At 37.4% G+C, this 26,307-nt stretch overlaps 1 protein-coding gene, 1 long non-coding RNA gene and 1 other non-coding gene across 5 annotated transcripts in view; 1 reads left to right on the top strand and 2 right to left on the bottom strand.

Annotated features, from left to right (window-relative positions):
- The window catches only part of LOC139774318 (uncharacterized), a 137,874-nt gene that overhangs the window by 78,080 nt on the left and 33,487 nt on the right, over positions 1-26,307 (top strand). The window lies entirely within an intron of this gene.
- On the bottom strand, positions 12,550-18,810 carry Su(f) (cleavage stimulation factor subunit su(f)). Of its 3 annotated transcripts, none has more exons than XM_071709511.1 (13): positions 18,609-18,810; positions 17,889-18,080; positions 17,697-17,729; positions 15,978-16,075; positions 15,614-15,767; positions 15,274-15,507; positions 14,752-15,147; positions 14,444-14,690; positions 14,291-14,363; positions 14,101-14,197; positions 13,753-14,011; positions 13,530-13,664; positions 12,550-13,453 (listed from the first exon to the last, which is right to left on the bottom strand). In XM_071709511.1, exons 1-13 carry the CDS (start codon positions 18,630-18,632, stop codon positions 13,239-13,241), a joined length of 2,157 nt encoding a protein of 718 aa, XP_071565612.1. In that variant the 5' UTR covers positions 18,633-18,810; the 3' UTR covers positions 12,550-13,238. The 3 variants fall into 3 exon arrangements, with proteins under 3 accessions (XP_071565612.1, XP_071565613.1, XP_071565614.1); XM_071709512.1 differs by having other exon boundaries at positions 14,764-15,147; positions 18,609-18,809; XM_071709513.1 differs by lacking the exon at positions 18,609-18,810 and adding an exon at positions 18,447-18,573.
- Trnan-guu (transfer RNA asparagine (anticodon GUU)) lies at positions 19,517-19,590 on the bottom strand. Its single transcript has one exon. It is a non-coding gene; the product is annotated as a tRNA-Asn (tRNA).

The following is a 26,307-nucleotide window of genomic DNA, read 5'->3' as shown; positions in this document are numbered from 1 at the left end:
AAACATTAATTGAGAAATCCTAAATCGTGTTATATGTATATAATACAGATCCGAGACTGCATGTGAATTATGTTAATAATCATGTCCTTTACAAAATCATAAAGGAGCCACGTAATCGTGAATGAAGACACAAAGGACTCACATGTATTTGATATAAAAGACATTCACGAGAAGTACGAATATATATAGATTTCACCAATCTCTGATTAAAGCAACTTCGAATTTGCAGAATCCTGTTAAAGCTAATGTGCTACAAGTCTTCACATGCTCTTTGATCCTTTGCTTATTTGAACTTTTGTCTTCTCAAATGTTCTTCTATGGTTTTATGGTTTTACTTTAAATGAAAATGATATAACAATGCGATACACTGTTAAATTTTTCAAAGAAGAAAATGGACTGCTTAAAAAAATTGAAACGTTTTTAAACACTTTCACAGATTATTATATTATCGCCATTATCGGTAACAACTATTTTTAATTTTTCTCTCTGTAGAAAGAGGAGAAAGGCCATTTATTTAACTTTTGGATTTATCCGACTATCGCGAATTCTTCAATTCTTTTTGTCGCGCTCGCGAATCGGAGTATAAGCGGAAAATTAAAATAATAGATCTTTTACGTGTTCAAACGAGATAAAGGCCCGTCGCAGCAACGTCGTTGTCCCGGCGTTGTCCCTCCCCTTCTCTGTTTTTCTTCTAATTTAATTCTATGTTTTACGCGCGCGCGAAGGCGGCGAAGGCGGCGACGGCGCGGCGCTGGGACGCGTATAGCCGCGTCGCTTTTCATTTTTCAACCGGTGCCCGGCACTTTTTACGTTTCCTACGCTTTTGTACCGTGAGTAATTAAAACATTTTGGCCGGAATCCACGGGCCGGAGGTCCTTTGAGGTTTAAACGCGCCAGAAAATGCATCCTTCTCCCCGCGCGGTGCCGGAGAGCCCGTGGCAAAGTGCGCGTCTGCCGTGCGGCCGTAATGGAGAACCGCCGACGCATCGCCCACCGAACGGCACCGACGCGACGGAGCCTCGCGTGTCACGTATTCGCTCCGTGAACCTTTACAGCTTCGCGGCAACGCGGGTTTCGTTTGGCGAGCTCGCGAGCTACGACGTGAAAGCGCGTCTCTTTGATCCGCAGATGATCGTTACGATCTCTTCTAACTTGTGATTACGCCTCGCTCGCATTCACATGATGTACAAAGGATCTTCCCGAGACTTTGCGCGCGCGCGCGCGCGCACGTGTGTGTACGTATTTATATGCATGATGCGTGGGGAAAACATTTTTCGTGCAAATCCAATATTTCAAATGTCCCGAGGCTCTCTCTCGAAATCAAAAGTATTGTTTATTTTAAACCGTATAGATATTTATTCATAGCAAAGGTCATGAAATATCGCTGTCGTATGTACAGAATATTCTACAATTTTTAACACTTTAATTTTACTGATAGATTCTAAATTTGAAGATTCTTCTTCTTATGAAGAAGATCTCTTTCTCTCGCAACGCGAAGACTATTACTTTTACAACTTACAAGTTTTAACTATTCATTATTGAATGTTCCGAATAATGGGCATTAAATCTGATTAAACCTCGGATTAAAATTCTAAAAAACTCAAGTCATTTGAATATAAATGAACGAAACTCTGTTATATAATTACACACATACCGCTAAAGTTAGTTAAAATGATAATGCATAATGAAGTTTCCGCTAAAAAGAAATCGATTGTAAATTGCTCAAAGTGTCCATAGATGAGAGAAAGTGAAGCCCTGGGATGATATTTTTTTATCATCCCAGTTTGCAATAATCCTTCTGTAATTACGTTCATTCGCTCGCTCACAGGCTGCGCTCGTTTATATTCTTTTGCGCATATTAAAATATGCATACGATGTAATTTATGGATATCATGTGATTTAAGAATAGCGCACACACACGTAAGCTGAACGTGGTCAACATATTAAAAATGAAGCATCTCTCCTAGCAGAATTGTAAACTGCACATATTCGAGAAATATATCCCATTCCTACTTCTAAATAGATAGAACTTATATATATACACACACACATACATATATATATATCTCTCTCCATTTTTCGTAGTCCAAAGTGTATTTTGAAATGCATAGATGACCTCATTTAAATAGCTCAGCTTGTACATACAGACATACTTAACTGTCCATATTTTGAAAACAGGGAAAGATACAGGAAAAATACCAGAAACATGAGGAGTAAACATTGAAAATAGTCTTTGCCTGAGAATGTAAATTTTCGGACACACATATGCCCTTCTATATTCAGATACAGATATGTTTGCAGGACTCCATTACACCCTCGAGCGTGCTGTTCTTGAGTTAATACACCCGAGTATTGTTGCTCGATGGGGACGTAGTAGAGCTCGGAGCAAATTTCTCATTGAACGTAACTATAGCGTTTCCATATTGCGAAATTAAAACGCACCCCCCTTCTCGATCAATGTTTGACTAACCAATGCGCGCGATAACGAGGAGGGGTTAAGCGAGCTCCCTGTGTACCTTGTAAATTTTATTTGCCCCCGTTTCGGGCCGCACTCGTCCGCACTCGTTCGCGGAAGGAGAACGCGGCCCGGAAGAGCGCAAGCGTTGTGTTTTCGCGTGATTCACGCGGTCTGTCACGTAACAGGAAGGAACGAAGAGCGTGCCTGTCAGGACTAATTAAAGATTCATCCAATTCTGCAGGCGAGGCGCCTTTAATTCTTCCCGGCGAAGATAGGCAATAGGGCGCTTTTGCGAACTTTCGCGAGAAGAGGGTGGCGTTACAACGAGGTATCTTCTTCTACGGAAGATACAACAAAACATCCGTCGCTGATTAATAGCGCCGTCTCGCTCGCTTCCCCCTTTCCGCGACTTCGTTTCCTTCGCCGCGCTATCGGACTAGCGAAGCTATTTATCATAGCGCACTTCCGCTATGATATCAATTCCACTGACCGCGACTGTAACTACTGTGTATTTCGAGACTCTCTTAATTTCTCGCGATTCCGTCCGTGTGGATAACAACAGCCGAGCTTAGTTCGATATATACAGCACAGTTGCGCCGAATCTTAAAGTTGCACTATTAATCCAGTGCTTCGAAACGATGAATCTCATTTTAGACAACACGAGCATCTAGAAAAGTAGGTATTCTAATTTTTCTAAATTTCCTTCATTTCTTTATTAGTTTAAATTATAAAATATATTATCTGTTAAGAATAATTTTTATACGTTTCGATATACGCATTTATTCAAGATTATTTTGTCACGCTCTGATTTTGAAAATATATATTCGACATGTTGCCTCATTTGAGATTAAAATGTAGAAACCGAATGCATCAAGCCGCCCATTAAATTTTAATGCACCCGCAGCAGAAACGTATCCCTTTATTTTTCTTTTTTTTTTTTGCTATTTGTTCTATCAACACGCAATTCGCTACATTGTTATACAATCTGACGTGTATATCTCAAACAGCCTGTGAATAACTCTCTCCCGGGACAAGAACGAATGCGGGAATTCGTATTTCGGAATTCGTCAGGTCGCGCGCGGCTCTATCGCGAAGATTACGTCGATGCAGCTGTCATATGCACACTAACTTGTCGTGACGTCTTTTCAATCGAGAAACGTCCAATCGAGTAACGCACAGACGCCACGAAGAAATCGATAAATTCGAATCCAAGCACGGAACAAGTCAATCGCGTGCGCGCAATGCCATTTCCACTTTAAATTAACAATGCGGCGTGCCATTTTCATTATCCACGCTCGGGCTAATGTGACAAGAGACATTCCAATGTCTCTCCAGATACCTACCAGCTACGTAGAATAATGAGAAGTTAACAAAGACGCCAGAGAATTTTTGATTTTATTCAAATGAAATAAAACGCGTGCCCGAGAGATCGATCAACGAGACTCAAGCCACGATGAGACGGTCCAGCTGCAATTTATATGTGGCGTATCGAATTTCAAGCTCACTGTATATCGCCGACAATTCAGAATTTCCGCGGACACACACACACACACACACACACACGTAGCTGACATATCGCGAGGAAAACGTTCGTGCAAGACAGCCGCGGCACGAATTGAAATTCACTCAAGGACTCTTTTATGCGGCGCGATCGACATCTTTGCAAAACTCGGATCGCAAGGAAAAAACGCGAGGGAAAAATGTCGATATGAGCCTACAATGAAATAATGTCGAACGCGCATTCAGATATACGCGCCGCACGTATAATATACGTATATGTGCATTACATATGGATTATCTATATACATAAATGTGCACGTATGCCAGAGCGCGCGGCGCTACTCGAGATATCAATGATCGTCGACGTCGAACGCCGGTCAAGTGGATGCATCGGTTGGAATTGCAGCGCTGCTGATTCGGTCTTCAATAGCAATTCGACGTTCCCAGTCGTGATCGTACGCCTAAACAACGGAGATGGAGCTCTTGACCTTATTTTTCGTTGCACAGTTTGTATCGCTGAAGCGAAAGACGTTCGACTCCGGAAGGGATTGAAAATTCGTTGAAAAAACGGGGATACTTCAGTCGAGAAACAATTGACAGCTCGAATTTTCTCAGTCACGTTATACGGGGTATTAAAACTTGACCATTTTGCATATAGATTGTTTGGCCAATGTAAAATCGATATTTCCATAGCAGAGATTTAATTGCAATCGATACAAAATAGAACAAAGATTATCTTTATCATCGTGTAAATTTGAAAGTGGTGTTAAGTGAACTTTTGTCAATCTTATTGCAATCACAAAAGTTCGTTTTCACGAATCTTGTTTTATCTAAAGAACTTCGCTCATTTTATGAGTTCATGAGCGTACATACTAGACTTCTATGCATTTGTAAAAGAGGTTAGTAGAAGAGGTTAGTAGAAAATGTAGAAATAATAATAACATAGTCTCAAGAGTCTCAAAAAGGGGGAGAAAGATACTTTGGTGTCATTCAAAACTTTTCATAGTTTCACATTTGTGCCAAATTTAAAATCACTTAGGTAGATTTACTTGTTATAGAAATTGTCCTCGTATTTGTACATTTTGGCACAAAACGTAAAGTATTGTAGTTTTTATGAAAATTTTATTCTGTGACTTCTATTTATCTTTTATTTGTTTATTATTAATTTTTAATTGGTTTTTATTGTATTTTATTGTTTTATATATAAATATTTTTTATAATTTACCCGAACTTTTCATTTTGCTCGAAGAACCTTGCTTCAACTAGGTACTTCAACTACGAGAAGGTGCGACAAAATCGACGATACTTGATTTTTCCTATATAAAATAGAAAATTCGCGTTTGACTTAAATGTATTGCTAACAAAAAATTAAAAAATAGCAATTTACTTTTAATTTTTTTGTGAAAAAGTCTCGGAAATTTTTGCGGCGCTAAATTCGTCTAATTTCGTCTAATTTCTTGAGCATTGACTGCACAGACGTATCAATACATAACCGCGTAATGAAACTCGGCTTGAACATGCCATTATCATTCCGTATAGTATAACTTGCTCCAGGCAGTATACTCTGGTCCAGCAGCCACATCACATTGCGCTCCCATTTCGTATCTGTCTCTATTCGTAACGAGCTGCTGCGCTTCGGTACCTTGAACAAATTAAGCCTAGAACGCGCGCATCTCTGCGCAACGCACGCGTCCTCGATCGTAATTTCAACGACATCGTCGGCGCGCGCGCGGGGATATGTGAAGTTGTGTATTAACCCGCTGCGCGACTTCGGTGCATAAATATCGCGCAACGCTACTACAAATGAATCCGCTGGCGGAGACGCGCGTCATCGCTCGCAGGGCTGCGTCGGTAATTTAACGGAATATGCGCAATTAGGATGGGGTAATTAATATTAACGGCACGGATATCGGCCTAATTTGAATTAGACGAGGTCCGTGTAATTAACACTATTGTTTCGCGACGCATTGTACGAATCATCGTATGCGCCGCGCGCGCGCGCGCGCGCGTGTGTGTGTGTGCGTGCGCGTGGTAAACACACGCGATTTGCCAGGTATATACGCTTAACTGCTTGCGGCTTTCGCGTTATCATTTATCATGTCGATGCAGGAAACGAATAAGTACAGGCGCGAGCATTTATCAGGATTTTCTCGCTCGTCCTGATAAAGATTTGAATCGTATGTATATTAGAAACGCATCAAGCTTGCTACTTGCAAAAAATATGTATTTTTAAAGGATTTTTCCACATCTTCCTCGCTGAGAGCTGAATGTCTAGTTAGTGTCCAGCGATGCATATCGCTTGACGTCTCTCTTTCTCTCTCTCTCTCTCTTCACGCAAGTGGAGTTGACAAAAACATATCTGTACCGTGTACGTTAGTGTGGGATACGAGTTTCACCATATCTCTCGTTTGTGCGTCCCTAATGAACTGCAACCAAATTAAATTATACATTCACTTTTACAACGAATGAGACGGTGAAAAAAAAGTTCACGCTAGCGGTAGTAATTTAAATTCCACTGCAGAAATATGAATTAAGTTGGTGAAGGGGATCGCGTCTTATAAAACTGAAACGCTAAATCGCAAAGGATTAAGTGGTAAAGCGAATAAGTGAAAGTTTATTAAGACAAGTACAGCATTATCCGTTATCCGATTCATCTGACGCAGCGAGCATAACAAAGAGATATAGCGTTAATATTATGAATCGGCGGGGAAAAAGAGATGGCGGAGAATAAGAGAGAAAAGTCACGGTTTTTCTTCATTAATCCCTTCGTTGCACAGAGCTACATTACATTACATCGTCCAATTGCGCTCGCCCGTAAATCTTCGACCGCGACTAATATTATCATCTCTTCAATGCGCCGTTATTATTCCATAAAGTAAGTCGCCGAGCTACTGCCGCCGCCGCCGTCGCGCCGGTCATTTCCTTCGTGCCTTTCGCATGTTAATACATTAGCCGTCGTCCCGGGGTGCAATTTTCCCGCGCGAATGAGCATCCCTCACGTAGGATAACGTAGCAATCTCGCATAAATATCCGCTGGAAGTTTATTACGTCGATAATGCATACCGAGAGGGAATAAAGTGGAACTGCGAAGGTACGAAGGGTGGAGAAAGAGAGAGCCCCGAGAGTTTTCTCGCTTTGCCGAGAGCCCGAGCTATCGGATGTATATCTCGGTATTCTTCCCCCAAGCCCGAGCATTTTTCTAACTAGACCTCGCACTCGGCGACGGCGCGATCGCATGGGGCATGGGGGGTTCGATGAACCGGAGAGGGATGCGCTCGGCCTCCAACGGCGACAGCCACAATCCGTTCATTTTACAAAATGCCATTATCGTGGGTCGGGGCCGCGCGAGGTGGGTTCAGATAGCCATTGTGAGGATAACGATGCCGCCTCCGGATGACGAGTGCTATTGAATCACTCCGCGCAATACAGCCGCGCGCGCTATCGTACTCATAGATCTGTCCGCCTGCGCGCGATGCGCGGGTAATACGAGTAATACAATAAATTGCCGTCGATACGACCTGGGGGATGACGATAAACCGGCGGCGTGTTCAATTAAAACCCCCAAAGCGGTCCATTTACCGAGGTAAAATTCATTTTAGGCAGCACTTAGAATTTCACCGCCCGGTGCAGTTTGTGCGCGATATGTGTGTCACTCGGATGTGTTAGACGCGCGAAGAAATGCTCCGGAATTCACAAAGTTACACATTGTTGCAGCAGTTATTACCGATTCAAATTAAAATCAGCTAACGTTCTTGTAGTAATCGCGGTGAGTAGGAAAACACGAATTTTCGTTGATAATTTATGATTGCACGTGGATTATAAATTTGCAGAAAATGTGTTATAAAATACAAACTGAATTACAATTGTATTGCATTGGAATGAAAAATATACAATTGTTATTAAGAAATTTCATCGTCGATCAAATTATCCTGAAGAAATGCATTTCTCATTCATCCAATGGGACAAATTTCCGCGCAATTCTGAAATCAAGATCGACGTGCAGAGTGTCTACCTCAAACAGAAGTTCGAAGGGAGGATGATCGCGGTCGTTGTTAGTCTTGTCGTTACCGATGCGAGGAAGAAATTACTCTTACGAGCTCTATCTCGGAGTGGTCCCGCGCACACACCACCAAGTACGAGAGTTATGCGTTAGCGTCCTATGAAAGGTCCGCGAGCAGCAGCTAGGAGCTGGTGCTGCTTTCGGCTCTTGTCATTTGTCTTCCTCCGAGATAGAACCAAAGTTTCAAAGACCGCCCCGAGTCGCGTCCCGGGCGAGTAGCGGGGCCCGACGTGTCTCCCTAAATTTTCGCGCTTGCAGAATTAATGGCGGCGTCAGTTTGTAAAATCTTCGTTAACGTCGCGGAGGGACGATATACGTTCCGATAGTTGGAATCGAGTAAATCGAGCCGGTCGTACGTAATGGCGAGATAGATCCTAATTCTCTCGTGTCCCTGTCGCGAAAACGGAGAAAAATCAGCGGTACCATACTGGTTTTATTTCCGAACTTTCCCCGGGGAAGGGGATCGGCTTTGTAGCCGACGTGAATCAAAAATGACAAAAACTTTCCGCCAAATAATTAAATAGTGATTTCACAATCGTCCTTTGTTCATAATCACCTTTAATCCCTTCCATCTCTGTAAATTTAATGATTAAAACCTTTCTGTCCACGTTGATTCGTCTTTCAGGATGAAATATGAATACGAAATATCCATTCGGCGCTTTTATCCATCTCTACCGCTGCGCTTCAGCTTGCATTATTAAATTACACGTAATCCCGAAGCTGTTTCCAGCTCGCGGAAACCATAGTTGAGATATACCGCAAAAAGTAATCGTAAAGCAATCGTAAATTATCATGTCGAATATTCGCACATTGTGCAAATTATATAACGTGTTTCCGCAATAAACACAGACCGTCGATTTGCATGCTACATATCGTAAGACATCAATTCAATATGCGATCATATAAATATTATTAACCAGGAATTACTTTGCATACACATATAATCGCTGATAGCTTCCGATTAAATTTCGATTGCAGCATACGACTTCGTAATTATTGAGAGAAAGTTGTGAGAGAAAGCAACCTACTGACAACCAATTTTCTAATTTTTATTGATAAGATTTTAGACGCTAGAAGATTTTACATCGCGACAATTACACTTCTTTAAATCTGAAGAAGCATTCTTCTTCGATTTCATTGTGAGAAACATCGCGATGACATTATTAAAAGACATTAAAAGTAATGTAATTTATAGAATTCTTCAATATTAATGAAAACTGACATGCAAACACAGCCGTGAACATAAATTGGAGGACATGTCTTATTATATTTCAGTGATATCGTATGATACATTTTTCTAATTTTCCGGACAAAATCTCTAGACATGATTAAAAATATCTTTTGGATTTAATCTTGGGATAATTTTTGGGAATATTCTTCTCGATATTTTCTGATATATTTATTGCTTTTTGAAACTTTTCTGATAAGTATGGCCAATGAGTAAAGTTGAAGTAACTTGCAAACGCTAGATCAATGTACTGTATATAACGCTAAATAATTTTGTTTCCTATTATAGGCTTTGAGATCCTGTAAAAATAATTATTTAGATTGAAACGAATCACGCATCTTAACATAAAACTCATAAAAGAGATACTAAGCCAGTTGGTATTTAAGGAGAGGAATTGAATCCTTTATTTTTTCCGAATCGACTCCCGCAGGGATGACTGATCCGCACAGTCATTTGGGCTTAGCGAGCCCACGGACCCGAGCTCTATTACTGCGGACATTTACATACATTTACACATCATATACATCCATGTGTATACATTTTTATGGGCGATAATGCAATAAACATTTGAAAAAAAAACTCTGAAAAAGTTAAAGGTACATATAATTTAATTTAATTAGAAATGAGATAGATAACAGTAAGAACAAGCTCCACATATGTATACGCTTTGTGAAGATGAAACAGGATAGCTAAAACTCACTTTTTATTTATATCCCTTAACCCCTTAACGCGCAAGTCCGAGTTAACTCGGACAAGTGGTACTGGCAGAATTGTGCAAGCTCGAGTTAACTCGGGCAGCACTTTATTTTATGTTACCATGATGCACGCATCCGTGTTAACTAGAGCATGAAAAATACACTAAAGTTATTTGTGCATATATCTGATGAGTATAGGTGCCAGACGGACGGCTCGTCAGAAATGTTTAGTAAAAAGACGTACAATATTTGATGAGTGCATTATTATAAAATTAATTTTCAAAATATTGTTTTTTACCTAATATTTGTACTTTTTTGTTCCTAAAAGTGAAGTTTATTATGCATAATTATATTAAATTATTAATTTTAATGGGTAAAAAAATAATTTTTTCCCCATTTTGCCAAAAGACTACGCATTAAGGGGTTAATTAAAAATAAAAATTTAGAAAATTCTTAACCATGATAGTATTTTTGCGCATTATAATATTGTAATGTAATTATTATTGGATTAATTACATTGGTAATTACTGAAGTAATAATAAAATAATTATTATCAGAATTAAATTAAATAAGTAATTATCATTTTAGAATAAAATTATTGGAATAACATCGAAGCAATTATTGAAGCTACCACAAAAATCTCTGTATTACAATAGTCACTCTAGAATTCTTCAATGATTCAATCTAACATGTTTAGTATGTTAATCTTTAATAATTCGTTTATCGCGCAGGAAATAATCTCTCCCTGTAGCTACACTAAAAGCTTTCTGATGCATACACTGAAAGGATATATATTTAACTACTGTGCCAGCGCGTTATTGAATCCGCATTGAAACACCTGAACCTCTTGCGGTTTCCACTGTTTCCAGGTGCTTGCCAGAATTTCCGTGTTTGCTATTCGCTTGAAAATACAGCATTACTATGTAAGAAATTTACGTGAAACATTCAAGCGTGTGTAAAAATACTCAAAATAGCTGTCGACGTAGTAGGTTGTGGATGTGTTACAATTTAGCAATTTATTAACGATACATAGAATAATTATCTTCATGTTAATGACATATTATTTTGATAAATCCAGAATTAATTTTGCCCTTTATACGTTAAAGTCAATCAATATCAGAACAGTTTGACTTCAAAATTGACAATGCTTGCGTTTTTATATCGATGTATTAAAAAGGAAGGACGAAATTTCCCTTTTGCACGTTATCACATCGCGCTTATCGAAATATGATAAACGAGCCTGCGTAATTAGTCATACCGAGACTGCAACATCGATTTCCCAGGAGGGGACACCGGACACGTTACGCTCATCAGGGCGAATCTCGATGGCGCAAGCGGTTCCAGAAGAGTACAAGTGCGAGGTATCCCAACCCAAGATAGATGGACGTGCAAGTATGCCGTAGTTACGCGTCAAACGCTCGAGGATTTATGTGCGCGTAATAGAGTTTGGATACCCCCTCGCCGCTCCGCGCTCGTCGCATGCACTTCATTCAGTAGTAATTAAGACGATAAAGTGGCCAATATACCCCATAGTTAACCGCGAGTTTACCGTGTCGTTCAAAAGTTTGCCCAGTCTGTCCTCAATAAGCGTTAAACGATGTAGGAAGGTAGACCCTAATTATTTTCATCTTACAACAAATTTTACGATTGAAATGAAACAAAAAATAATTCTTTAATAATACTTCAAATAATCAATTAAGCGGTTGATGACGAAACTAAAGTATTACCTAATTAGTCCCTAGCTAATTAGTTCCTATTGATATTTGTCCGAAAAAAAATATATAACAGCTATCGCGCCCTTTTAATATAAATGTTTATTTTAAAAATTATATACAGTATTATGAATGATTAATTATTACATTATTATGAATTAAATATAAATATATTTAAAAACATCTATTTATTCACGCTTGCATTTTGGTTACGCAGATGTGTGCATTAAATGTTTCTGAATCATTAAAATATCGTGGAATGCCATCTTAAAAACAAAATAAATAAAAAACGAATATACGTACGAATATATACTTCGTACGTTAACTTCCTGTTAAACATTAGTGTCATTTTTTTATCCTTTGGCAAATAAATTTTTTTTTCTCTAAAAAATGGTATCTAAAATTTGTAGAAACGGTTGACAAACTGCTGCGGTTTCGTACAGATTTCGGTCGTTTATCAAGTTTTCGGTGCAGGTCTAACTGCGGACGCTAACTATTTTCGAAGCCCGCAGCCCAATTTACCGTTAACCCAAGGGGGCCATTACCAGCCACTCGAACTAGGAATAGTGATCAAAGTTTAATTGCACCCTTATCGTAAAGTTGTACCTGCTAACAAAGTCTACCTTATCCCCGCGAGAAGCGCTGATGACGAACTATTTACTTCATTGAGGCGTTAATATCCCCAATCTGCTAACCGAACCAATTATGATTTTCTGTTTACATTTCAAATTTTTTTTTAATTTTCCATTTCTAAATGGCGAACAAGATAGTATAAATGTATATTTCTATATTTATAGATTTCGCAGATTCTATACCCACAATTTCAAAGTTATTTTAGAATTCTTATTGCACGCAGAATTTAAATGGGATGTGAGTATAAATGCACAACAATCATATTGCGACGAGATAATGTAGTATCACATTAATCGTTTATTGGTCCTGTACGACAAATTACATACATCCTAAATGAATATTGGCATAGAAGTTTCTCCACGAAGTAAAAATATTAAATGCAATCTCTTGATAATACTTGCAACGAAATTGATACGGAAACTGCGTCCATCGTCTTGTACAATGATAATTTTAGTGTAATCTCATTATAGTTTTTTCAACAATGTCGATTTCGATCTGATAGAATTGAAATAGTCTTGATTGATCTTACACAAATCACAGAAATTTGCCTATCTATGAGTTGCGGGCAGTATCCATTTTCCTTCTTTTTATATTGTGTATAAATCGATACATCGATCTATTTAAAAAATAATATATTCAACCATAAACAAATGTATACAATGAAGGAGGATAGAACCAAAGGACGCATAGATAGAGCTTCTGAGTACATAGTACTCAAAATATCGTGCACGGTGTCACATAAGGAATTTATAATAACTTTACAAATAGATATATGTTACACGATAATGATAGATCTGTTTCTTCCACCAACGAGTGGGTGGTAAGAAGTGAAATCATAAAAATACATTTGTGATATTATGAATCGCCATACATATCATACATGGCCATTCATACATATTTCTATGTGTCATTATGTGTCTTGTGTCGTTTATGTGTCATTCGTTTCTCTCATTCATTTAACTCGTTTCTGTTGTCTTTGGCGATAAATATCGTTTATAGGTGGAGGCGGTAAATCTTCTTCCTCGCTATCGTCGCCACCCAAACGCGTTCGTCTGCGTTTCGATCCGATGCTCACGCCGTCGTTACTTTCGTCGACGATCCAATGCACAGATTTCGCGAGATCGAACAACTTGGTGTCGCATCCGTTATCCGCCACTGGCAATGGGGCTGTAAATTTTCATTTTTATTTACAACACGTTAACCATGTTCAAAGATAAGAATTTATAAATACGATAATAAGTACCATGATCGGGTAATTGAATTCTACTGAAGACATCCATCAATAAATCAACAGCAACAAACGGGCCTCTGAAGCAGCCAGGTGGCGGCAACATGGTGCACAATTGAGCCGCGGCTGGTGGTAACGGAAACGAACCACCTATGACATAATAACAACAGACATGATCACATATGGTTTACTAGCTACATTTAATATAATATAAGTTGAGATATATTCGACGACTTACCTGGTACCGGATGTTCACCAGGTAGAGGACTGACTTTTGGTTTATATGGTATCATTTGCGACAAATCGGGTCTGGGCAAAGCGGCGATCGCTTCTTCTGGATCAGGTACGCGGGGTATAACACCAATGGAGTTTCTAGCAACGCTAGAAACATCCATATATCCAATCGATTTCAATTCCATGGCAGTACATGGATATAAGTCCAAAAATTTATATCTGTCTACTAACTGGGCAGTCTCTTTCCCTTCGAATTCCTTAATCTAACAGAATAGACAAACAATAATTTAAATGATAGTTGCACATTATTTCTCGTATTGTAATAAGTTATATCTGAGACAAAAATAATAACCTTTTCCAATACTGCACTTCGTCTCTTCTCGACTTTGACGATACTAGCTAGATCGCCAATATTAGATTCAAACTCCAAGAAACGATTCCATATATCTCTGTAAGAAATAATTAATCATTGTTTGCAAAACGATCAAAAATTTTAGTTTACGATAACGTAGTAAAATTTTTAGTATGATATATATACGTACACTGATTTTTCTGGCTCTAAGCTAGAGCCAGAAGATAATACTCTCTCAAATAGGACTCTTGTATTATTATCCTCTGCAATAATATGCAATAATAACACATATAATAAACAATTTAGAACAGCACTTATGAAAGAAAGTCTATAATTTTCTTACCGTTTAAATGTGACAAGTAATCTATGTAACATAGAATATAATCCGGATTATCTCCGAATTTCTTTAATCCTAATTCAAATATACGGAATGCTATGTTTTTATCTTTAGTGCAATAGTATTCCATTAACGCAGCGGCAACGTAAACATGATGCTTACATCTCATATCTTCCCGTGCTCGTTTGAATACTGTCCTCGCAGATTTTATACCTTCAGCTCTTCTCGCAAATTTCATATATTGCACATATGCCTGCATGATGAAAAAAATTTAGTATGTCATCAACATAATTACTCAATACGCAAGTACATACATAAATACCAACCAAAGTAGGATCTATGTCAGGTATATCGAGAAATTTTTGATATATTTGATGCACTTTCTCGTATTTCACTCTACCCTCTTCGAAGTCTGCGTGCGCAAAATATAGCAACATATTCTTCGACAAGAGTGTGTTTGTCGCTCTCTCGAACATGGTAGCAGCCTCGTCGCTGAGATTCTTAGCCGCATTCACGTCACCTTTCTCTGTCAATATCTTCGAACTCAACTCTAAGAAATGCGCCGCTTGGTGCCATACCGCAGGATGATGACCCAGACATAAGAGACACTGTTCGATTGCGAACATGACTCTCCGAGCGACCAGCGATGTATCTTCTGTTCTTAGAGGATTACTACGTTCCCACGCGATATATTTCTTCCATAGTTCGACCTCGATAACAATGCATTAAATTAATATATATGTATATGCATATTGAATATATTGCAATTTGCAATTGATATTGAAAATTGGTTTTAATAATAAAAAAATAATATGACAAGAGAGATCATAGAGTACCTGTTTAACTTCTTCGGGATGACCAGTTGGAGGGACGCTGGGTGCGCTCCGATTCAAACCTCTCGTGACCGCTTCCAATTCTTTAGCGACACGTCTTGCATTCATATAGTCCCTAGATCTTTCGATAGCCATTTTTTCCGCGATTATTGGATTAATATTCTGCTCGAACGACATGTAATCCTTCCATAATTGCTCCATGTTTATCATGGGATTAATAACGCCTCGTTGATAAACCTATAATATAATATTCGTTGAAAATAATTTTTAAATAATTCATGAAATATTAAATTTACTTGTTTTTTTTTATAATAAAATAGTCGAAAGTACTTTAGCGTATTACCTTTCGTACAGCACTGATTTTCTGATTTTCCGCGTATGAACCGACCGCTTCAACGCTCTTCAAAAACATGACATAATCATTCCAAATGCTGTAGGAATGTATGTCCATGCCAATTTTATCCAATGCGAAATCGTACGCTTGTGCCATTTTCTCCCTAAAAAATATCACAATTATTTTCTCTTATCTTAAAAACAAGTAAAAAACAGATAAACATTTTGCTCAAACTGCATACAACGTAAATTAACGTAATATTGATTGGTACAAAAAATAATTAACGTAATATCAATTGGTACAAAAAAATAAACGATGCTTACACTTGCACCGGGATTATGTATTTTAAGATAAAACATTTCCATGTACTTACTTATACGTAGCTAGACTCGCTTTCGTTTCTTTGACATAAGAAAGATATAGTTTCCACAATTCAATATTTAATATTTTCATGAGGCACCTTTGGAAAAGCTGTCAGACAAAAGAGACATTTTAGAAATGTATCGTAGCAACTAGACGCCGTAAATATAAGACTTCATACACAAGCTCTGTCCCAAAGGAAGATATATACGTATATATATCCACCAAGTTACTTACCCATAAAGGCAAGTTTTATTTATACACATAGTTAAACAATTCTAATGTAAACCACGGGATAAATTGTACATTTATATATCGCAGAAAATAACAGGCAGAATTTATTGAGAAAATTTTTAATGATACAGTCACTAATAACAATAGTTTGGGATAAATAATAATGCACCAATGCATCAATCGAGAATAGTTTATTATATAAATATGTGATTTATATTAGCAATAATGAGAGAAATATTAATGTTTCGTATATAAAATATATATATGTTGTTTTATATAACATAAAAAAGCCCCACAAAATGAAAAATTTATTTATTTTCTGCAAGTGGGGCCAATTATATAAGAACGAACCTATGTGGGATCCAGAAATGAGTGATCCCAAGACATTATAAAAAAATTAAGACAACGTGAAGCAGCATAAAGTGATTATAGAGAATGCACTAATATTAAAAATATACTAGAGCATAACAAATGAAGAAAAATAATTAAATATCTAAAATTACTTGATTAAATATATCATCACCTTATGCTACTTCTAAAGGTTATCGCAATATTTGAGCTTTCATCAGATTTTCTCAGATATTGCTGAAAGGGAAGGTATAGAGTGGAACTTTCCATATTCATGGTTGAATAAAACAATGTTATAAAATATATTCCTCAATGTACCGTGATTTGATTGAGGATCTGATATTATATAAATATAGCTCGAATCTTATTTATTATGCCATTCAGTTTGCAATAATATTCATATACAATCGACTTAGTATCGATTTAACACGTCTTAAGCACAAATAAAATATATTGCAGGAAGGAATATAAGGCTATTACATTCAGAAAGTTGTCTTCTCTGGATATTACAATAGCAATTACTACTTTCAAATAAACTTTACAACAAATGATATAATGGCCAAAGAAAACAACCTCCCAAATATATAAAAAGATCGATTATTAATCAATGAAATAATTGGTTTGTGGTGAAATAGTCTTTTTATTCACCTCACATAATATGCAAAGTGCTTAGAATCACATTATATGATAATATTCGGACGTTGCATGTTAGTAATATCCTAAAATTCTAGCCCGTTATACAGCAAAACAAAATAGAAACATCCATTCTGTAAAAATAGCGTTCATGATAAGAGTTAACTTTACAACGAAAAGACGCGCCTATATTGTGATTAAGTTGATTAATGAGTTAAGTCAATTAATATAACAAGAGAAAAAATTATATAAAATCATTTTTTTATATTAAATGGACACAAATTTCAGCGACTTTAATTATAACAAAAGAAACTAATTTCGTTTTGAAGATACTTTAATTTATTAATCAGTTTGTGTTTCATATCAATGTTTAATTTATTTACCTGCATAAACGGAGTTTTCTATGTGTCATTTTAAATATTTTTGGGAATAGAGCTAATTTAATTAATAATACATAAATATATGTGTGTAAACTTTACACTAAACATACAAATTCATAGAATTAACATTAACATACCTTTTCCACCTTCTCAAAGTTCCGCATTTTTATCTAGAGAAACAAACAGGAATGTACAGATTAAAATTTTATTACAAGTGCGTTTCTGAAATAGAGCATAAAAGATCTTTTGTTATATTACGAAGTTAAATAATTTATTGAAACAATTTCTATAGTTATATGATTTACAAAAACATTGATATAACCAGTTACCTCTTGTTCTATGTAAATTTTCCAATAACGTCCAGCCGACGGGAATACTGAAACGAGTTTCTCAAATACTGGTCTCACTTCTATGATAGGTCTGTTCTGTGCTTCTCTTATAAGTATGCTCCATGCTTCCAAGTCATATGGCGATTCGTCGACGGTCTTCTGAGCACGTTGTAATTTTTCATTCCCCCAGTCCTGCGAAAAGAATTTCAACGGATACAACTTCAGCAATTCGAATATTAATTCATATTAAGTACTTCTTCTATCTAGGTACTTTTCAATAGATACTTAAGACAATAAAATATCTACACAGAGAAGACATAGATTCTATTGACTTTCTACAGTCTATTGATCGTTTTAAGCTACAAATATTAGTATATTAACAGCATCTTGATATAAAAAAGATACACTTATATATATCATAATATTATATACTTATAATATTAAATAAAATATGTTTATAACGATAATCGCAGCCATGTAAGCACACACAATCACGTGTAGTATAAATACACATTTATTCTTTTCAATCTCACAAGTTCAGAGTCGAGAGAATCTTACGTCCATTATCTCCCGAATTAGAAGGACTTAATTAGATAAGATTTGAAACGATTAATGCGAATAAAATAGTGGACTTTACGCCGCGCGGTCGTTGCAAACAGAGAATAGAGGTTAGGATCGACTCAGGCGGGTCAGGTGACCGTGATACGTGGGTATACTTACGAATTCCGTTTTGTTTTCCGTCATTTTATTTTCCAGCCGTGGCCGGCGTGCAAGACGCGTAGGATATCCGTGGGATATTCGCTCGCGAAAGAGACGAAAAATCACCCGACCGAACGAAACGAGGGAAACAAGCACCAGGGAATGGTGAATGGAACATACGGGGCACGAAGTACGACGACTACGACGATTACGATATGCGCAGCGATGTATCGATTATCGATATACGGCGAGTCGTAATGGCGACTCCGGATACTTACTGGCGGGAAAATTCACTTGCGTACAAAAGGGAATATTATATATACGCGTATTATATACGTATTATACGTATTATATGTATAATTTTGGCGACAGAGAAATAAATATAATGAATTAGACGCATTTGAGGAAACAAAGATACAATATTAAAACATAATAAATATTTTTTATATATAAATTCTATATGTGAAAAATATAATTAATTAAATTATATGGAACAGCGTAACGGAATTATCTGAAAACTGAAATAAATCTCGTTGCCTTGCAGTTTATTGTGCAGCGTAAATAAACGAATTTTTGACATTAATCTTGACGGTTATTTTTATCAGAATGTTTTATGACTGACCTAAATAACACAATGTCCAAAATCGGGACAGAAGACGTCTTAAATCCAAACTTGTCATTGAGACATGTCGTCATTGAGACAAAGACGTCATTGAGACGTCTTTAAAACGTCTTATGTCCCAATTTTGGCCATTGTGTTATCTGGGGAATTATCGTTGGCTCTTCAAGCTAATTGTTAATTATTGCAACCGTATAAGGTGTATACGTGGCAACTAACCACTTACGTGGCAACTAACGCTACGAATAAGTTTATTGACCTTTTTTAATCACGTGTGCATCTCACGACGACGAAACTTAATGCAAAAAAACGCCCCCGGGTGGGCTCGAACCACCAACCTTTCGGTTAACAGCCGAACGCGCTAGCCGATTGCGCCACGGAGGCACTTGAATTCTAGGTCACCGTTGTCCCAAAGATACAGAACGACAGACTGCATTCGTTCATTAAACAAAAATATTTATCAACGATCCGTTTAATTACTTTAATTTATTGCATTACACCATTATCTCGCAAGATATCTTCGTATAAAACAAACAAACGTCGGTTTTGTAAGATATGTTAAGGACGGAGCCTCTGAGTAGGCAACAATTGATGCATCTTTGCACGATGGGCCTTATGCTTTGAGGAGTAATCTATTTTATATCATTTGCAATGCTAGATATATAAAGTATTACTAAAGATTGCTAATTTATCAGTTTTATAAATTGAAAAAATTTGAAAAATTTGCCACGCTAACCGTCTGTCGTTAATATTATAATTAAGTAGCTAAAATAATAAGCTAAAATGAGTATAATTTCAATAAGAATTAGTCATAAAATATTCTGATCAAAGTAAATGTCAAAATATCTAGAATTTATTCATTTATGTATGTATGATAAATTATTACAACAATATCTTTTTCAAATAATTTTGTTATGTTATATATATAATAAATAGATAATTGTTAATTATAAAGAATATATATATAGCAATGAAAGAATATAACAAGAAAATGAGAGCAGGGAATATCACCGCAAAATAATTATTAAATGATAGCAAAAAGAATACAACAAAATATTAAAAAATTATTAGATCTCTTTAACAAATTATGTAATATTAATATTGTAAAGTATTAAATATATAATTCATGTATGTGATATTATACTTTCTGATATATTAAGTTTTATTTTAAGTTGTAAATCAAATCATATTTAAATTCTTTTCTACTTCAAAAATGGATTGATGCTGTTCACACAGTCGGGTCTTAAGCTAACAGAACTACGAGAGTTGAAAGCTACTACCGCTTGAATGGCAGTCACGATCGAGTCAAATGTACTGTGACGAGTTCGATGATCAGCTCCGGGCTATAAGTTTAATTCCGATGTCAGATGGACGTCTGAAGTACTGTTGTACTTCAATTCAAGATCTACGCTGAGAATAATTCCCATAATTTTATAGGTGGCATAATGACCTCATTGTTATACGAAGAACTATGTTCGATTTGGACAAAAAACGATGACGAACGCATTCTACATCGATATTGTCAAGATCATCTCGAGAATTATATTAAAATTATTATGTATGTATGCACAATTGAGAGGAGTTTCGAAATAAAACTTACGTTTTGTATTTTTCAAAATTTATTGCGAAAATAGTTCTTTCCAATAATAGAAAAATAATTTTTTAACATTATATAACATGATCTAATCATATAGATATAGATTATTCATTTTTAAATAAACTTAATTTAATCTTTCCGCTAACTTACAATTAGTACAATATCTTACGTCATATATGCTATAGAAAACAATATGTATAGAAAAAATTTAATTTTTGCACAGAGCGCAATATATAGCTTAACATCAACTTACATTTTCGATTATCAAAAATACTTTTTTCTGCTCGAGAGCAAAGATTATAAAAAGAGCAAATTTTACAGATATGACTCGTGGGAAGATTTACAAAAAGAAACGTCATTTCTTAAGATATTCGGCGCCGATAAATAGAAGTGGATAAGCCTATTGTACGTATAGTCGCAAGGCACCAAACGATCGATTAAAACATCAATTTGCATTTAAGCGTAACTAACTCGACGCGCGCGGGGCACTCATGTATGTGCTGTATGCAAAGCACGCGCAGCCGATCGCAGGTAGTCAATTGCTACTTGCGCCTCGTACAAATTTCTACTTTGCATAGCGAAAGCGTCATTGTGTACATTGGAGTAATGATGCCAGTGATATTAGCACTTGAAAGTTACCGTGAAAGGGAGATACGTATATTCGTGTATTGATTCGACGCACGCGATGATTCTAATTCGTACTTCCGAGTCGGGAAGTACGAGAAGTACAACTTGAAAGCAAAAACATCTCGCACGTGTAGAGTATTTCCCAAGGAATCCTATATGGATTGTTTGCAACGCCAAAATCAGATGTTCTTTGATTGAAAACCTTTCAAGTTTTAATGTTATATATATTTGCAATACGGTTCAGAATTTAGATTTTTAAACTCTAATAAATTCTATTTAAAATTTAATTACCTATTGCATTTGTACATATTATGTGATAGTTAATTCAACCTGATATTTAATTCAACAATCAAAAATTCTTTTAATTTAGAATTGTTTAAAACTCGGAACTATGTTTCGAACTAATGTTAGACCAATAATTTGTTTGTCATAGATTCTAATATAAAAAAATTTATTATTTTCTACGTTTGCCACTTATGCTAGAAATAGAACGTGTCATTCTTCTGGAAAGTCACAGAATAACAGTTTCCATACTAATTATAATTATTAGTTTACGCTGCAATTGCAGCAACAAATTACGAAAGCACCAAGGGATCTTGTTTAAATTAAGACAGTAGTCGGACGAGCGGCTAGGTGTCGATAATGAATCTCCGCGTTAATTAGCCTTCGGCCAGGCGAGGCGATAGGTAGTTCGTCGTGGCATACTGATATCTGCCTCCTTGCCAGTCCCCGGGCGAAATAAAGCCTAACTGAAACGTCACGCCACTTGTTACTCGTTAGTGTGCACGATGCCATCTTTGGCGGCCGTGCGCGGCCCAGTTACTTCGCCTCCGGTAGCTGGCATCGATATCAGCACGACTGTGTAATTAACAATGTTCCTCGGCTCTTTACCTGCTCCAGCGAGACGCGCCACGCTTCTCGACAGATTTTGCGACGAAAATGCGTGATTTATCGGTTCGACACCACCGTTACATAGTGATAATGAATGCGTATCGAGAAGTTAAGCACTATTAACAAGTAGATATGTCATCGCATTGTTGTTCTAATTTTCACATCTCCAAATTGTCTCATTTAGAAAAAAATCGCTTAGTTCTATATTTCTGTAATTAGAATGCCATAAACAATCAAATTAATATTATATATATCCCATTTTTAAAAATACATTTAATTTCATCTTAAAAATATATCAGTTTAAAAAAAATTGCGAATTAAAATCTGTCTTTTGCAAACAAGATACGCTTTGAAAAATAATTAATATTATGCTTCTCTAGACACACATTACTTGTAGAATATATCTTCAGATATTTCATTACTTGTAGAATTAATAAAATTAGGATAATGTATAAAATTAATTAAATATTAACAAAGGAGATAGTTTAATTTGACCCAACTGGCTATTTATTAATATAATATTCAAATACACAGCGTATTTGAATACTATATTAATAAATGGCCAGTTGACTCGAATTAAGCCACCTTCTTTGTTAATTAATACTGGCGAAGAAAAAGCTTACCACAGGTTAATTAAATATTGTTAAATTGCTTATTTGTTTGAAAATATCTCAATATTGAAATTGAAATAGCTATTGGAAATTTATATAGCAATATTTCAGAACCTAAGCATGAAACGTAATTTTTACATATATGATGTTTAATATCATTTCATCGGGAACAAAGCGAAAAGGTTAATGACGAAGTCAGGTGAAGTCCGCGTGTCCTCGCGGACAGGTTCGCGCGTGCAGATCCCATCTGGAACGTATCTCTCGCGCGTCGACAGAGAGCTCTTCCATTACGCTGGGCGGTGGTCCGTCGTTATATCTGGGACAGTCAAGTCTGCTGCAGCCGCTGATCTGATAGCCCCGAGATTTATGGCGACCCTGATGGTCCATTTAGCGCTGGACGGGAGCATACCGAGGCGCGCTTTCGCGCGCGCGCGCGCGTGTGTGTGTGTGTGCACGCGCGCGCGACAATACGGAAATATCTTGTTAAAAACGGGTTGGGTAGGCTAGATTAAGCGATTTGATTGTGCGCGTGCATGAATGCGTCCATTGCACGAATTGAACAACTGCACCGCGGCAAAGAAACGTTCGTTTCAATTAGGCGCTAATCAAATCGAGATAACTTTAAACATCGAAGATCGAGCAACGAAAATATTCACGTCCAGAAAGAAGATTCGATCGATCTTCCGTTGTGCAAAAACAATGCAATTTTATTTTTCTAATTAATTAGTCATCCAATTCTCTGTATCCAAAGAAAACATTTTCGATGTTCTGAAGAGTTGAGGGATGACGCGTCGTTTCAAATAAAAAATAATTTTTAGAAGAACTGTTGTTTTAAGAATGTTATAAATATCTTGAATTTAACAGACAATTTGGGCGGTCCAAATTTTCTGTTCGGAGCACAGCACGTTTCCGGCAATGAAACATATAAGTTTATTATGCAGTTATGTACGGAATTTGATAGGGCATGTTGGTTTTGTGAGAGGCGCATTAAGGAGCTAATTATCGCTAAGGGGGCGATCGGTAAGATAAAGCCGCGAGAGCGCGCCCACATTTAACGGCGGATAAGTTTAGTGCGGTGTCCCCCATAATGGTGGCGAATGTATTATACTTTCGCCGGATAGAATCATCAAATAGGTAAATAAGTACCGCGATTAGCGTTTACTGCCACAATAAAATGATATTGCACCGCGCGGATACGAGCTCCGCTCTGCAAGAAGAAACGCGAGAGCGACCGAACTCCCGACTGTCTCTGATTGCGAAATGTCCTTCGTTCATAGACGTCGGGAAAAATAAAATTGTTCTTTGTACTAATAAACATATACCCAGTGATATTACAACCGACAATTACATATACATATTGTCATAAAGTACGTGTCCCATCTCTTCCGAGAAATTACATGTTACATAAAACGTGAAAAAATACGATTATTTGTCAAACTCTTATTTTTTTCTTGTTTTTATCGATCAAGATTCTTGTCTCTTTAAACTTTAAACATTTCCAACAATTTGGTAGATATCCTTTATAGAAGTTCACGCGTTTGCATAAAATCTCGTACGTCGCAGTATCGATCGCTTCGAATCAAGCTCGTGGAGGCGATTCCAAATTCGTATATCACAACGTGGTAATTATATTATTGCCGTGCACGATGGCGCGGTAACATTAACAATTTCTCGGCGCGGCGGCGGCGAGCGTGCCCACCGCGGGCGATGTTTATTAAAGCGAAGCCTGGAAAAGGCGGGCATTTTTCATCGATCGTCGTCGGGACAGGGTGATAAAATCCGCGGGATATATGGCTCGCTCGCGGATAGATACTGACGCCCGACGTCTAAGCTCCTCGAAGATTCATGCGCGACGAACGTGAGACCAGCGTTAAGCGCCTCTAATTCATTAATAGCCGCGCGAATGACAATTAATATCGCGTAATTGCCGGGCACGGCCCGGTTGGTTGGAGCGCGGAGTCGCCCGAGCGTGGGATATACCCGGGGAAAAAGCGTCGTAAATCGGCGACGTTCGCGTCGCGGCCTGATTATTGAGCTTGATGAGGAGAGCCCGCGCGTATCCCGTTTCCTGCTGCAACGCGTATGCGTATATGCGCGCGGTCGGCGTGGTCCCGCCGTAATCGACCGATAAAATATAATATGTGCCCCGACGCGACGTCGGTCGTGAGAGACGATGGACACGCGGAGGCAATAATCGCGCGTGCGATCGTCGCGCGGATTTCGCTCCAATATAGCGCGCCAGCGATTGCGAGGAACGCGATTCCAGGAGTGTCTCTTTTATGAGTGCACACGTGAACATATATGCGCAACGCGTTTACGCAATCGAACGAAGAGACTCGCTGGATTTATATCTCGCGAAACACCCCGAGTGTTTCGCGCGCGATCGCTTCCTGGGTGATCTTAGAAATTAGTAGCTCGCTTTTACGATTTCCCTCTAGCTCCTCTCTAAATATGGTTCTCGAGACGATCGTTGCACGCCCGATGCTTTCTTCGCCTTGCAATATTTATCATCTTGCGCGTGTACCTATATCTTGAATTTTCTGCCGCGCTTAGAGCGCGAGCGCACTCGCCTGGGAAATCGTCGAATAGGTGCAACGTTCTCGTAACCTTGAGGCCTTCGAAGTAATTGGATAAGGTAAAGGTAATAATCGCGGGCACGGTGGCATACAGGCGCCTTTCTATACCGTAGTCGCGCCGGTGAACTGATTTCCCAGATAATTGTGCAATTGAATTTGTCGAACGACCTTGGCTACCGCAACGCCGATGATATCATCGCCGATTTAATTATCATTTATCGCCGTTTTCGATTCACCGCGAACCTTACCGTACCTTACTGAACATACCTTATGCCGTATATGATCAGATCCCTGCTTAAATTTCCACATGGGATACGATACGATGGCTTAATAATAGTTCTGATTGATCCCAAAGACACGTGTGGCTCGCTTCGCAAAAACTCGACTTTGTCTCCCAGTCACGCGCTTTGATGACTTTCTGCTAAGAAATGCGCAATCGCAATTAACGATTTTATAATTTATTAATTATTTAGGTATTAAATATATCAACTTAATAACATTAAGGTATTAAAAATCAAACAATTAAAAACTAGTCTACATATTATAAAGTAATAATACATTACGGCATGTTTCTAACTTTTATTTTACGCTCTAATACAAAATCGTGTGTCAAATAAATTACTGCCAGTCAGTTAGCTTTAATTTTATTTTATGCAAAAATTTCTTACACAATATATGTATAATGTGTACATATATATATTTTTTATTATGTTTTTTTTTTTAAATATTGACGCAATATTGGCTTCAACTATTTTAGCTCTATTATTCTAGATGTGTGATATTTCGCAAACTTTTAAAT

Source organism: Temnothorax nylanderi, unplaced genomic scaffold (genome assembly GCF_030848795.1).
Source record: "Temnothorax nylanderi isolate EJ_2023f unplaced genomic scaffold, tnyl_v1.0 TNYL_tig0078_pilon, whole genome shotgun sequence".
In the NCBI taxonomy this organism is placed as follows: domain Eukaryota; kingdom Metazoa; phylum Arthropoda; class Insecta; order Hymenoptera; family Formicidae; genus Temnothorax; species Temnothorax nylanderi.
The sequence above is the reverse complement of the archived record's forward strand: the minus strand, read 5'-3'. Positions and strand labels throughout refer to the sequence as shown.